Genomic DNA, 13,369 nt, shown 5'->3' with positions numbered 1-13,369 from the left:
ATCCTTCCAAAGTAAAAATATATATTTAAAAGCTAGGTTAAAATATTGTTTCACTTCTCTTCTATTAACTATGGTTGTTTACTTTGTTATTCTACACACAGAATATAGTTGAAACACAATTCTTAAAATCCCAGCAGTGTTTAGACATGGCTTGAATTTAAAAGCTTCAGAATTTAGTATAGTTATCAGATAAAGAGAGTGAAGAATTGCATTCTAGTCATGCCCACCCTTTCTAATTTTCCTTTTCTCTATTTTGTCTCCTTTGCTGTTCCCTGAGGACTAGGGTGATTGATAGCCTAATCCAATGACTGTATTACAGCAGCCTCATCTTGGAATGTTTCCTTATCATTAGCAGTTACCCTATGGTTAAATTCACAGCTCAGTGCTTGATACAGCCCCTGAGATTTAAAGGGCTGGCCTTCAGAAAATATTTAAAATAAACTGAAATCTTGACAGTACTAAGATCTGCGTTCTTTCCAGTAAGTATTTTATAAAAAATTAATTTGATGTGCACTACCCTGGCCCCATGTAAGTCTATAATGTGACCAGCTGTTACAACAGCTAACTGAAACGTGCTGCTACATTAAGCAGAACAAGCATGCCATGACAGTGAAATAAAGTACTTATATTTGACTCTTTTATACGCTGACTAAGAGCAATATTTATTCTAAAAGAGGGATAGAGACAATGTGGTTCAAAGATTTAAATCATTTAAACCATTCTGAAGCAGTCGGTAAATGCAAAACTGCCTGGAATGCAGCAGGAACTCCCAGGTGTAAAATAATGCATCTCATAAACTTCTATTCTGTCGAAATGTCAAGCCATGGCTCTATAGTACTTCAAAGCTAGTACGTGGCATTTTCCATTGTCTGCTGTGTTGTCATCAAGCAAACTCGAACATTGAAGATTTGTGTAGGGCAGGCAACAACACACTTCCACTCTGCTATCACAGCTTTTAACTCATGTACCATCTCCATTTACAGCAATAAGGTGAGGAATGAATAAGCTTTACTGAAATAACTAAATTAACAGTTTTGCTCATTTATTGACGCTAATAGACATTTTTTGGATAATTTGCAATGAAAACTCAGTTTCTTGAATTCTAGTATCATCCCAAGGAGGAGAGGAATCAACACATTTTGGTTCAACTTCTGCACAGCCTTAGTTAGGCATGAAAATGTGATGGACTCCAAACAGGACAAAATTGGTTATGTGAAGGATACATTGCAGAAAATGGTAAGGGGAGGAGGAGTATGGAAAATTAATACACATATTGGAAAACTGTAATAAAAGATGCAGTTGGAGAAGAAAGAAAGGATAACTGGCACACTGGGATTTTTGAAATCTCTGACAAAGATGTTGACTGACCTGCTATATATTCACAATTCTGTTTCAGCATCAAGAACTCTATTTTCTCTATCTTCTAAGATATTTGTTTGTTTACCACTTCTGCATGTCTCTACTCGATAATGCAAGGGAACACAGCCTGTAATCATTTATCTGAATAGAGTGTGTGATAATATCTTCCGGAAATAAACATCAGAATAGTTCATAACAGAAATTAAGACATAGAAATTATTCCTTTGGCCTACAATATATATGAGTAAAGCAAGGTGTGCATTTGTTTTGTATTTCTAATATGAGCATTAAAAATGTGAAAGGAGGGAAGACAAACAAATTTCTGTAACAGGGACTTTGTGACACTTTTCTTCTCAATTTCCCAGTGCCCCCTCCCCACCCACTTTACTGCAGTGTTGTATGAGCAAAAGAAAGAGGCATTCCATAACTCAAGCTTCTCCATATGTTATCAGTACTAGCTGTGCTGACCAGTGGTAAGAATGGTTGGAACAATGGTAGAGCGATCAAACTATAAGCTGCTACAAGGACCTCACAGTGTCTCTTCAGTCTCAGAGGAAATGCTGTACAGTGATGAGGGCAATACTTACCAGACACACCACCATATGTGGTTCGCCTGTCTCTACCAACAGCAGGCACTGGTGTACCGTCTGCAAGTACTCCTATCAACCCAGAGACAGTATTGACTGCTGTAACACCATTTGCACCACCTGTGTGAAAAGGCACTTAATTAAATTCCGGTCCATCAATACATTTTGACTTGGATTGTCATGCAAAAACTAATGGATAGGTGACAATCATTTCAAAGTTAGTAACACAAACAGGCAAATGAAACTAGCATTACAATGAAACTTTAAAAAAAGGAAAATGTTTACATTGAAGTATTTAAACAGCTCGAAAAGCCCGCATGAGTAAAGGATAAATTGCAGTTATTCTCCGAGCAGCATTCCGAATGCCTGTGCATTCAATCCTTGCTACAGCCTCTTACCTTCCTGAGCTGCCGATGCTATGTTTACAATGTCTGTGACATTCGGGGTCAGCTTGGCAAAGAATGGAATCTTAACAGCTTGTCGTACCCAACGGCAGATGTTTCGCACCAGCTTTGGATCCTGTTCAAATGGGTCAGTTACAGAGCTAGATGAGAAACTAATCTGATAAAGCTGTGCAGAGAGACTGGCACAGTTTAATGCTGCCAATCTGCCTGCACTGCATGTGATACTGAAGGCACTGTAACCATCTCATTATTTGATCCTCAGATCACAGCAGCAAACAGCAGAGCCGTAATAATATCATCTAATGCAATTACATTTTTCTTGTGTACAGAATAAGCTGAAAGAATCAGCCTCCATTTATAATGGAATTTACAACAATAATTGTACTACTTGTTACTGTAGCACATACTGATTGGACCAGATCAGCTATTGTGCAATATCTATTTCGACATTAAAGCCTTTTTAAAATAATAATATCTTTCATCGTTGTTCTACTGACAAGGGAAAAAGAACACTAAATCATCTGCTTTCTTCTGTTGCCAATTTCTTTCTGTCTCTTGAATGCTTGGATAGTGAACTTGATTAAAATCCGTGTACACTAATCACCCTCTAAATCTTTGCTCTAGTGCCATTTATTCATATGTGAGCATTTACAATTTGTGTACAATGATGGGAAGGGACAGGTGTGGGTTGGAGTAGTAACACAACAGTGTCCATTCCCACCCTTACTGATTGTTCAATTAGGTAAGCCTATTTACAACCCAAGCCAGTGAGGCCTTCTTTGCACTTGCATCCTTGGCGCTTTTGTCCCAGAAAGGACTGCTTAATTGGTGACTCTCAGCTGCAAATGTGTTGCTGGTCAAAGCACAGCAGGCCAGGCAGCATCTCAGGAATAGAGAATTCGACGTTTCGAGCATAAGCCCGACTCTGTCTTTCCAAGTAACACTGAGGATGTATCATAAACTGAAGGTGCATGGTTTTGGGCTTTATTCTCACTGCAGAATGCCCAGACTGCAATGCTATAAAGAAAAATACTGAGGGCACTCCTTATGGAATAAACATCTTGGTCCTGTGGGTCAGTTTGTGGTTTTCCAATGCCTTTTTTTTCATCAGCATCAGTTAGTGGCTGCATTTCCACTTACATACTAAACATTTTGTCAAAATACGAGCTGTCCATAACTATAGTTCCAAGGTACCAGAATTTTCTGCCTGTTTTGAGTGGTGTACCTTGAATCTGATCCATAACTACAATTCTCTTGACACTGCTGGGACAGATGACCCAACAGCATTTAAAATTGTTTTTTTACATTGGAAAAGAGTGAAGAATTTCAGCATCAGAAGTCCTCTAATCAAGACAAGCTGCATCTTTGGCTTGACATTCCAGTCTTGATAACTTGAGGACTTTCTTGACTTATTGTGCATGAATGCACACATTTCCCTTGTCAGCAGGGAAAGTTATAGATCAGGAGGGCAGACAACTAGATGCAGCACTGTTCACTCTATTCTTGATCTCAAATCTGTCATAGATAAAACAAGTGAACTGAATGATGCTGCGTGAGTTATCATGGAAGGACCACATGAGACTGTGAGTCTGAGGAGGACAGCTGATTTCCTCTAGTATCTAGCAGCAGCCCATCCTGCTCATTCAAATGTTTTTTTTGAGGTTCACATTTTCTAATGTGAATGGGTGGTGTTTGCCTTGCTCTACTCTTGGTTTGAAGATGTCATAGGAAGAAGATTATGTTAATCCTGAGTCTGACTGTTCTGAAGTCACATTATGCCTCTGGATATATCCTGTTGGCTGATTGATGGAGCTTTGTTAGAATGCCTCTGGCAAAAACTTTCTAGTGATGCAGAGGGGCAAGATGCCTTGGTAATCTTTGCAATTGCCTCAACTGACTTTGTCCTTATAGAATGTTCTGCTGTTTGTGCCTTTTATTCATCCTTTCAGTACTGTTAGAGAGTCAATAATCTTTTTAAGTCAAAAGAAGTCAGTCTTCTCCATCAAGCTCACACGTGATAGAGAGCTGTAGAAGATCATCAAGCTCAGGGAGAGACATATTCATTACATGGGAAGTTAGCTTGGACAAGTGCTCTATCCAGCAGGCAATTTGCTTGTTTGGACTGCGTGTACTTTTACATTTGTGGGTTTCGAGGGAACAACATTGCTGATGGTCATTCCTGATGAAGGGCTTATGTCCGAAATGTCGACTCTCCTGCATCTCAGGTGTTGCCTGACCAGCTGTGTTTTTCCAACACTATACTCTCGACTGTAGTCTTTTAATGTCATGCTTAGCTTCCTGGATGATTGCATTTGACCAAAAATCTAATAGTAAGGATTTTAATTCCAATTGTGTTTGAATCATAAAATGTAACATTGTTCTTTTTATGATGTAGAATTATTTTTTTCATCCTGAACAAAATCCCCTTGCTGCCCTGATCCTGGAGCTCACTTCAATACAAACTGGCGCAACTTCAATTTGTCAACATGCAGCAGCAGAATGTAAAATGAAACAGGTTTATCTGCCCAGTGCTTTAATGCATCAGTTGCTTAAACCATATGCCAAAAACTGATCAATGCATGCACAATGTAGATGCATCTCTCATCTAGAGCACTGCTTATCCAGCAGTACTAGAAATGAATTAGACTGTCCTCTGTGGAAGTATTAGCATTGAATGCAACAATGGGACCTTGCTATTTTAGTCACATGTAGGAGTCCTCAACAAACTTTGTTTGATACATGTAGGATAGTTCAATATTTGGGCAATCGTTAATTTATGGAGCTTTAAAAACATTTGAAAAAGCATTCTTATTAATATCCAACATATACAGTAAGCAGCATCTACAATGTGCTATACAGATCAACTCACAAGCTGATTTAACAATTAAATCATCTGCATTAGGTTACCTTTAATGGCTAGTGGGTAAAGAAAAATGAATTTTGAATTATCGAATGGTAAAGTTTTGAAGTACAGGCATTAATTATAATCAACATTCTATAAACTTTATTTTTAAAAATCAGTTCTAAGTAGAGGCATAATAGAGTTTTGTTTTGTATACACATGAAATAAATGTCTTTACTGGAATGATATTTAAATATTTACATTCATTCAAATTAAATAGATGTGTTCAAAATGTTTTGGCAGCCATTTCTAAAGTAATCTTTTAAAAAATTCTATATTTCTTGCGATAATATATTCTAATATTATAAAAGTAATATATTAATTACATAAGCCAGCATTTACAATGATTGATGGCACTAGATGTTCCTAATATTTTTATACATTTCAAAAGACTTTTTTTTTAAGAAAAACTTCAGTTAAATGCTAAATCCTGTTTGCTACACTCCCAATATTCTATAGGTATATATTTGAGAGAAAAAAAACTATCTATACATACATTAAAATGTAGATTATATAAATCCATATGAAGTTTGAACTTTACACATAATGGTTAAAACTGAATTACTCAGAGGGTAAGCTGGGTGAAATTATAATGAACCAAACAGCTGGTACTGAATATTTCTTCCAAATGCCAGTTTATTAGCAAATTAGCTGTTTGACAGAACTTAAACTCAAAGACAATTCTCCCTACAATTTTCAAGATAACTAAAACATCTAGTAGCTTCTTCTTAAATGAGCTGATCTAGTTTGTCATTAATTATGGCAGTAATTATCAACTGTCAAGAGGCATCAAGCATTTTACCATATTTATACATCCTAATAATATTTGCACTGAGAGCAGGCCTTTCATGTTGGAACATCTCAAAAATGCTTCATACAAGGAACCACTTATTTTTTAAAGTGCTTTTATTTGTTGCTATTCTGGCAAATCTATCATAAATCATTCCACAAATACAACAGAAATCTCTAAAGTACTCCTGTTTCAGACCAATATACAATACACAAGTCAAATTCGCCAGTGTGGCACTGTATTACAATTGGACAGCCAATATTAATTAATATTTATATTAATTAACCCTAAGAATTCCATGGAGAAGTTCACTCATTTGGCTGGTGTCTTGCAAAGGGAGCCTCTGCTGAGTTAGTACAGCATCTTGGAAGTTGGTTCTCAGCCAAATGAGGCCTTTGTTCAAAGGGTTAGAGACAAAAATAATACTGGAGATGCTGGTATCCACAGTAGATATGCAGGAGGCTGGAAGAACACAGCAGGCCAGGCAGCATCAGGAGTTGGAGAAGTCAATGTTTTGGGTGTAACCCTTCTTCAGGACTGTTTAAAGGGAGCTGTTAAAAACCAAATGGTGTAGTGTGTGTGACATTTACTTTGAGTCCCGAATGCTGAGATGAGATTTTTGCTGGAGAACGGTGAGAGGGCTATTAATGGAGCTTATCACTTATTATCACCCTTACTATTACTTAATATTGCCTAATTAATATACACTCTTCCAATCTCCCACCTGCGGAATTAAAACTAAGTGCTGAGAACTTCCCATGTCAAAGTCAGATCGGGTACCTGGTGAAATAACTCCACAGAGACTGGTATCCCATCACCAAATCACCCTCTATTTACAAGTGGAAAGTCCCTGACACTGATCCAGTTCCCTTAGAGCCAGCTCTCTGACTGAACAGGATATCTGGCTCCCCTGTTTTTATCTGTCAGCCAGGGCTCCCTGGTGAGCAGATTAACTGCCCTAATTAGGGAACTCATATTCTATGTAATCTGCCTGGCTGACCTCATTACAATCTCTACACTGGAAACTCTAGCTCTCTACTTGTATCTCTGGACTTACACCTTGTACACTCGGCACCAACGTCTCAGGTCACACTCCATTGGCAGTGCTGACACACACCCCATATCCATAGAGGCTGGCACTGGACAGGTACCAACCTCTCCACATCATCAGGGATATCTCCATGCTGCACAATGGATCGCACTGGGACCGCTTATGGCAATGGTTTTGCCAGGACACTGTACATTAGAGTCAGGCACCCAGCTCACAACAGGACCACTCTGCAGCACAGAGCTCCTCACCTGCTCTGTTAACATTCACTCACTTTGTGAATACTGAATGCCCACAGCATCCAGGACACTCCTCGCCATTTTTGCATTTTGCCCCCTCAGCTACCTTTTGAAGGCTTGCAGTATTTCTGCCTTGCCTGCTGTTTAGCACAGACACAAGACTGGGCAGTTTCTCGTGTTTGTCACCAGCCATCAGGGTAATGGGTGCAGACACGTTGCTGTCGGACACTGTGCTCCATCAATCTCACACCGACAGTATGTGCCAACAACCAATGCATCAAACATACTGCATGTCCTTCAACCAAATGTCGATGCCTCATGTTTCAGATTTCCAGCATTTCCAGTAGGTTTTACTCTTACATAGCTTCTTATTTTGGTGACCATTGTTTACTTTTGGTGTTGGTGAAGAAAAGTTGATGTTTTGCAGTGACTGAAGGCTTCTCAGAATGTGATGGTCCCACATCGTACAATGATAAGATACTAGGCTACAGTAGGCACTGGGGAAAGAATATCAGTGACTTACACAGGGTTGTGAGATAGAATGCAATTAAAGATGGGTAAGCTGCGGTGGCTTGGTGCTTAAATAGTGATTGGGTTATGGACATGCAGCTTTATGTGCAGAGAGGTGTTAACATATTGTCTATGTGCTGTGAGACACATTGGTTTGTGCTATTACATGCAACTTCAGCTGGCCAGCAGTTGTGTAAGTGCAAGGCTGAGGGTCAAAGATGGTGCCAATGCCAGGAATCCCAGGACATCCTGGCAGTGATGAATACTTCCAATATGCTTCTCTAATTGTGAATGAATTAGCAGTTGTCCATAAAGAGGTCTGAGACTGTTGCCACTCGCAGAAAAAACATCACTCTGACTCTAAAGAATTTGCTGCAGAACACAGATAATTATCTCTGTATCTCTGAACTGGGAGCTCTTCATGCTCATCCAAGTTATAGAATCATAATCATCACATTTTACAATTCTGATGGAGACCATTTGACCCACTGTGCCTGTATGCTTTCTGAAAGAGCTCCCTAACTAGTCTCAGTCTCCAGCTCTATCTCCATAGCCCTCTAACTTCACCACTTTCAAACATATATCCAGCTCCCTTTTGCATCCTCCTCTGGAATGTGTCTCCACCTTCTCTCCCAGGCAGCACATTCCAAATCTGGACAACTCTCTTAGTAAAGAGGTTTCTCCTCATCTCACTTCCAGCTCTCTTGCCAGTGATCTTGAAATTGTAACTCCCTAGTTACTGATATATCAACTAGTGGAAACAGAACATCCTTCTTTACACTGTCAAAATTATTCAAAATCTTTTCTTGTATCTAAAATCCCTCATTCTAGGTATCATTCTTATAAACCCCCTTTGCACTCTCCCAAGGGATTTAATGCCCTTTCTTAAATAAGGTGCCCAGAACTGAACACAATACTCCAAATGTGGTCTGACCAATGATTTATGGAGGTGTAGTATCACTTCTTGCTTTTATACTCTATGTCTGTATTTATAAACCCAAGGAATCCATAAGCCCTCTTAACAACTGTTTCAACTTGCCTGGCCACCTTCAGAGAGTCATGCATTTAAACCCAGAGATCCCTTTGCTCCTGTACTCCCCTCAAGGTTGTACCATTGAGCCTGAATTGACTCTCCATTTTACTTCTACCAAAATGCATTACCTCGCATTTCTTTGCATTGAGTTTCACCTGCCAAGTGTCTGTCCAGTTGCTCAACCCATCAGTTAGCATTAGGACCACTGATAGCCTGACAATGGCTGCAATTGGCCATTCATTCCCCTTAATATTGATGGAAAATGCCTGCAATGTGAATAAGGTGCTACATCACTAGGTAGCTGGCCAGAACAAAGTCAATGGCAATCAGCGATATGTTGGGAGTAGGTAACGAAATGGATGGTTTGATTTTTTTTAAAATCCCCTCTTGCAAGCCCCACCAACAATTGCTCCTGTGTCACTCTCGGCCTTTCAAGACTGCCTTCCTACATTGAATAATCAGTGTGTACTTCAAATGGTCAGTAGCTGCCCCCAGTCATCATTAATAAATGTACAAACTGTCAGACAAATCTGCAAATCAGCTGATCTTGTGATATTGAGTAAAGTCAGCTCAATCTTTTATAGGAGTATGGAGCCTCTCAGTTATGCTGACAGTGAGAAACCATACTATTGATCCCAGAGGCAGAAGTTGCTGACAAGGGTTGAAGGAAGGATCGTTTAACATATCTGTAGCCTTAATGTTTTTGAAAAGTCTTGGGCCTGGTGGAGACTTCAGAGGAAAAGAAATATTTGGCATGAGGAAGTGAATCTGGGGGTCCATATCCAAGTCTTCCACCTGGTGCTGAATGATGTGTTGCCCATTTCTTGCTGATAGTGTGGCTGTTCCTGTCATCCTCAGCTCAGTCAGGTGGTAGTACCTGTTGTACAGAAATCAGGTCCTGAGGACACCTGAAGAGCTCCTGTTTCTCTGCTCAGAGAGGGAGGCAAATATACTGCTCATTCCCATCCCCAATTTTAGCTGGTGCTTCAACCAAGGAAGAGCGCAGAAAGTAAGTTTTAATTTTATGAGACTTGGAAAAGAGAAGGAAAACTTAGTAGATGCCAATTCCAGGAACCAGTTCCTGCCAGCCCACTCTCTTACATCAAGGGTCTGGCCAGGGCATCTGATGTAATGTGGACTTAGTATCACTTTGCTACCCCAGGGGGCACACCCACCCTCTCGATCCTACATTACAAAGGTCAGTTCAGACCAAAATGGAATACTCCTATTGTCAGGCTGTTGCACTTTAGCAGCACGAGCACCTCTTGCAGACAAAATCAACTAGCAAGTCTCTTTTGCAGGTAGTATGAAAGCTTACTTCAGGCAGAAATCGTGGGGCCAACACCGATGAAAGACTAAGATTTAAACCTTTAAAGGTAGATCTTTGTCAGTTTTCCAGTGACATTTGAAGAGCAGGGAAGAAGTTGAAATGCCAAGATTCAACATTACACTGTAAGAGAACTCAGAATAGAGCTGAAGGAAGCTGATAAATATACAATGGGATTATCGGGCAAAAAGGTGATGGCATTAGATGTGATTAGGGGAGGTCATTGACAGTTTCCACCTTCAGATAATACAAGGAATGAATTGCTGCTAACTGTTACCATTTATCGAAATACATTCAAATTAAGCTCAAAGGTTCAACAAACAGGGCAAAATATTTGCTATCCAGTTTTAGTGATGAAAATTGCTCTTAGGTTTACAAAAAGGAATAAAAATTGCTGTATGTGAAGCACATGACAAAACCCAATATTAAACATTTTTCAATCTTAACTCATACTCTTCTCAAGCATTTTTGGAAATATTTTGCTGAAAACTGCAAATGTATCGAATATGTTCATGTCTATTTTGTTTAGTAGCATCAACCAACCACAAAATTACTGAAACAATGAAGCAAAGATATGCTATTTCTGGCCTTACTTCGAAAAATAGACTGTTTACTTAAAATTAATGAATCTAAAAGATGTCAAAATGAGCCTAACCAATAGGCTAGGGCTACTTATCTGAGTCAGTGACCTCCGAGACTCATGTAGTTGCGGAGCAATTCATTTTTAAAAAACAATAGCAGGCATCTGTACCATTCTACATACCAGCCATATACAACATAAAAGGGAGACTTGCTGGGATTAGGATTTGGTGCGAAGGCTCTCTTCTCTTTAGCTAAGGGTTGTATTTTTAAAGATCAATAAACTCTTGTATATCGACGGGACAGGTGACAACTCATTCCCCAGACAGGTCAATCCAGGAAGTGGAACACAAGACTTGCAATAATGTATCCCAGGGCCTGACAGGATTTGGATCACACCTGAGAGCTCACAATGAAATTATGGCGAAAGTATAACAAAATAGCAGTGTTTTGACAGAATGCAAATTTGATTAAAGTTGATATACCTGTCCACAGGCGAGGCCCATTCCTCTTTCTCCCATGCCATGTGGGCAAGAGAGGTTTAATTCCAAGGCATCGGCACCAGCATCCTACAAATGATAAAGAACTTGAGAGTGTTGCAAGACTATAAATGTAAATTGATTTCCTGAACAGATCGACTTACATCAACAGATCTTGGAAGTAATTAGATCTTTCCAATAGACTGAAAGATGTAGCAGCTGGTCGCATACTCCAGGATTTGATGGGAAGTTTGAATAAAGTGTCAACTTTATATTCTATTTCAGGATTTTGTAACTTGGACTACTCATTCTTTTCCCTCTAAGCAGCATTCAGTCAAAAAGCATGTAATTCATTGGCATCTAACTGGATTGTCATCATTTTTAGAAAATCCTTTATCTGTAATGGTATGTATGTTAAAAATCAATTGCGAATCAGTTAAGGAAATATATTGTTGAGTCATACCAAATATGATTACAAATAGAATAATCTTAAAATGACAATAATCACTTGGACTTGCAGTAGAATTTTTAAAGACCAATGATTTAATTTACCTTAAATGCTGCCACAGAGAAAAAAAGATGTACTAATATTTGATATGTCTTTCTGTTGTTGCTCTCAAAATATCTCTGATGTTAACCCTGCTACTGTGGGATACAGTCAAGCAGAGGCCAATGAGTTTGTAAAGGATTAGGAAATGTTGGCAGGAAACCACTGCATTATCTTTGCAATTTCTTTCTGATGCTGTTTGCTGCTGCAATTTTGATATGCAAGCAATATCACAGCAATACAGCTGCACCGTAACCAGAATCCCAATATGGGAAAGAAACAACTGATAGACTGGATTTCTGACAGTTAGTTCAGAAACCAATATGAGGGTGTTACTTGCCTAACTGCATCTAATCAAACTGAAGTCATAGGAACATCAGCATTGAAACACCACTAACCGTAGCTGCTGGAGACCATGGAAAGATAATTATTTTCTTCACATCTGATTGATGTTTCACCTAATTGGTTGGGACTTCCCAAGTCACCGAGTCAACTGGCAACCTCTGGGAAGATTGTGTGGGTCAATCAAACTTGGATACCATTTGGGTTGGGGCTCTCATAAAGTCCTGATGTTTTCATTCAGCTAAAATTCAACCTCAAGCATCAATGAGCTGATTATTAATGACCATGTGCCCTTAAGGTACTATTTTTGCTTGCTGTCTGGACATCTAAGCCCAAGCCAATACAGTGAGTGACATACTTTAGTTCAGAGTGAACATAGCTCATGCAACTTGCCATATTGGATACTTTAGCGTAAAAATGTGTTGCTGGAAAAGCGCAGCAGGCCAGGCAGCATCAAAGGAACAGGAGAATCAACGTTTCGGGCATAAGCCCTTCTTCAGCTCTGACTTCCAGCAACTGCAGTCCTCACTTTCTCCTATATTGGATACTTTGTCATTCCTTATCTGGGTCAATGGGTTCAATGCAAGAATTTCTAGGTTTTTGTGTCTAAACTGTCAGAAATGCCTGAATTGAAATAATTTGGAACACATCCAAACATAGAATTGCACAAATATTATATTTTCACATACCTGTATATATACATTTGGGTGTAGATTTACAATTTATTTCCTCAAACCGATATGCATTAGAGATATGGAAAATCGCATCTCACAGAAAGCAAAGTAACAAACAGTATGATAAAGTCATTCATCATAGTCAGCGTTTAGACAGTAAGGCTCATGTTAAGCCAGAATTTTGAGATAGATTTCATGGTCAATTGGGCCAGGTTTAAAATGGATGGCAAGCTCAAGATCACAAAACCAATTACTAATAATGTTTAATTTAATTTTCCATTAGTAAGCCCTCTTAAAGCTGCGACTTTGTACTATAGTCTGCAAGGTTCACAGAAAATGGCCAGCAATTTAAAGAATCATTATTAAGGGAATTTGCAGTTAATAGATGTAACATGAGTTAGATAAAGCTGATATTCTACATTCTTGAACCTGTCTTTTTAATACCAGAAGTGGGCAGATTCAAGATTGAGCAGGGCCATATTTTAAATGCCTTACGCGCTAATCTTAGGATTTGTATATCGGTGACAAGAAACACAACATGGGGAACAA

The 13,369-nt window shown here is 39.0% G+C and overlaps 1 protein-coding gene across 1 annotated transcript in view; it reads right to left on the bottom strand.

The window, feature by feature from the left end:
- LOC132819159 (dihydropyrimidine dehydrogenase [NADP(+)]-like) overlaps positions 1 to 13,369 on the bottom strand; it is a 744,611-nt gene that overhangs the window by 167,418 nt on the left and 563,824 nt on the right. The window contains exons 16-18 of the mRNA XM_060830572.1: positions 11,264 to 11,347; positions 2,345 to 2,465; positions 1,947 to 2,066 (exon numbers count right to left, since the gene is read on the bottom strand). Coding sequence (XP_060686555.1) covers positions 1,947 to 2,066; positions 2,345 to 2,465; positions 11,264 to 11,347 — 325 coding nt within the window. The remainder of the gene's footprint in view (positions 1 to 1,946; positions 2,067 to 2,344; positions 2,466 to 11,263; positions 11,348 to 13,369) is intronic.

This window comes from Hemiscyllium ocellatum, chromosome 9, assembly GCF_020745735.1.
Source record: "Hemiscyllium ocellatum isolate sHemOce1 chromosome 9, sHemOce1.pat.X.cur, whole genome shotgun sequence".
Classification (NCBI taxonomy): Eukaryota; Metazoa; Chordata; class Chondrichthyes; order Orectolobiformes; family Hemiscylliidae; genus Hemiscyllium; species Hemiscyllium ocellatum.
This window is presented reverse-complemented; position numbering and strand designations above follow the sequence as displayed.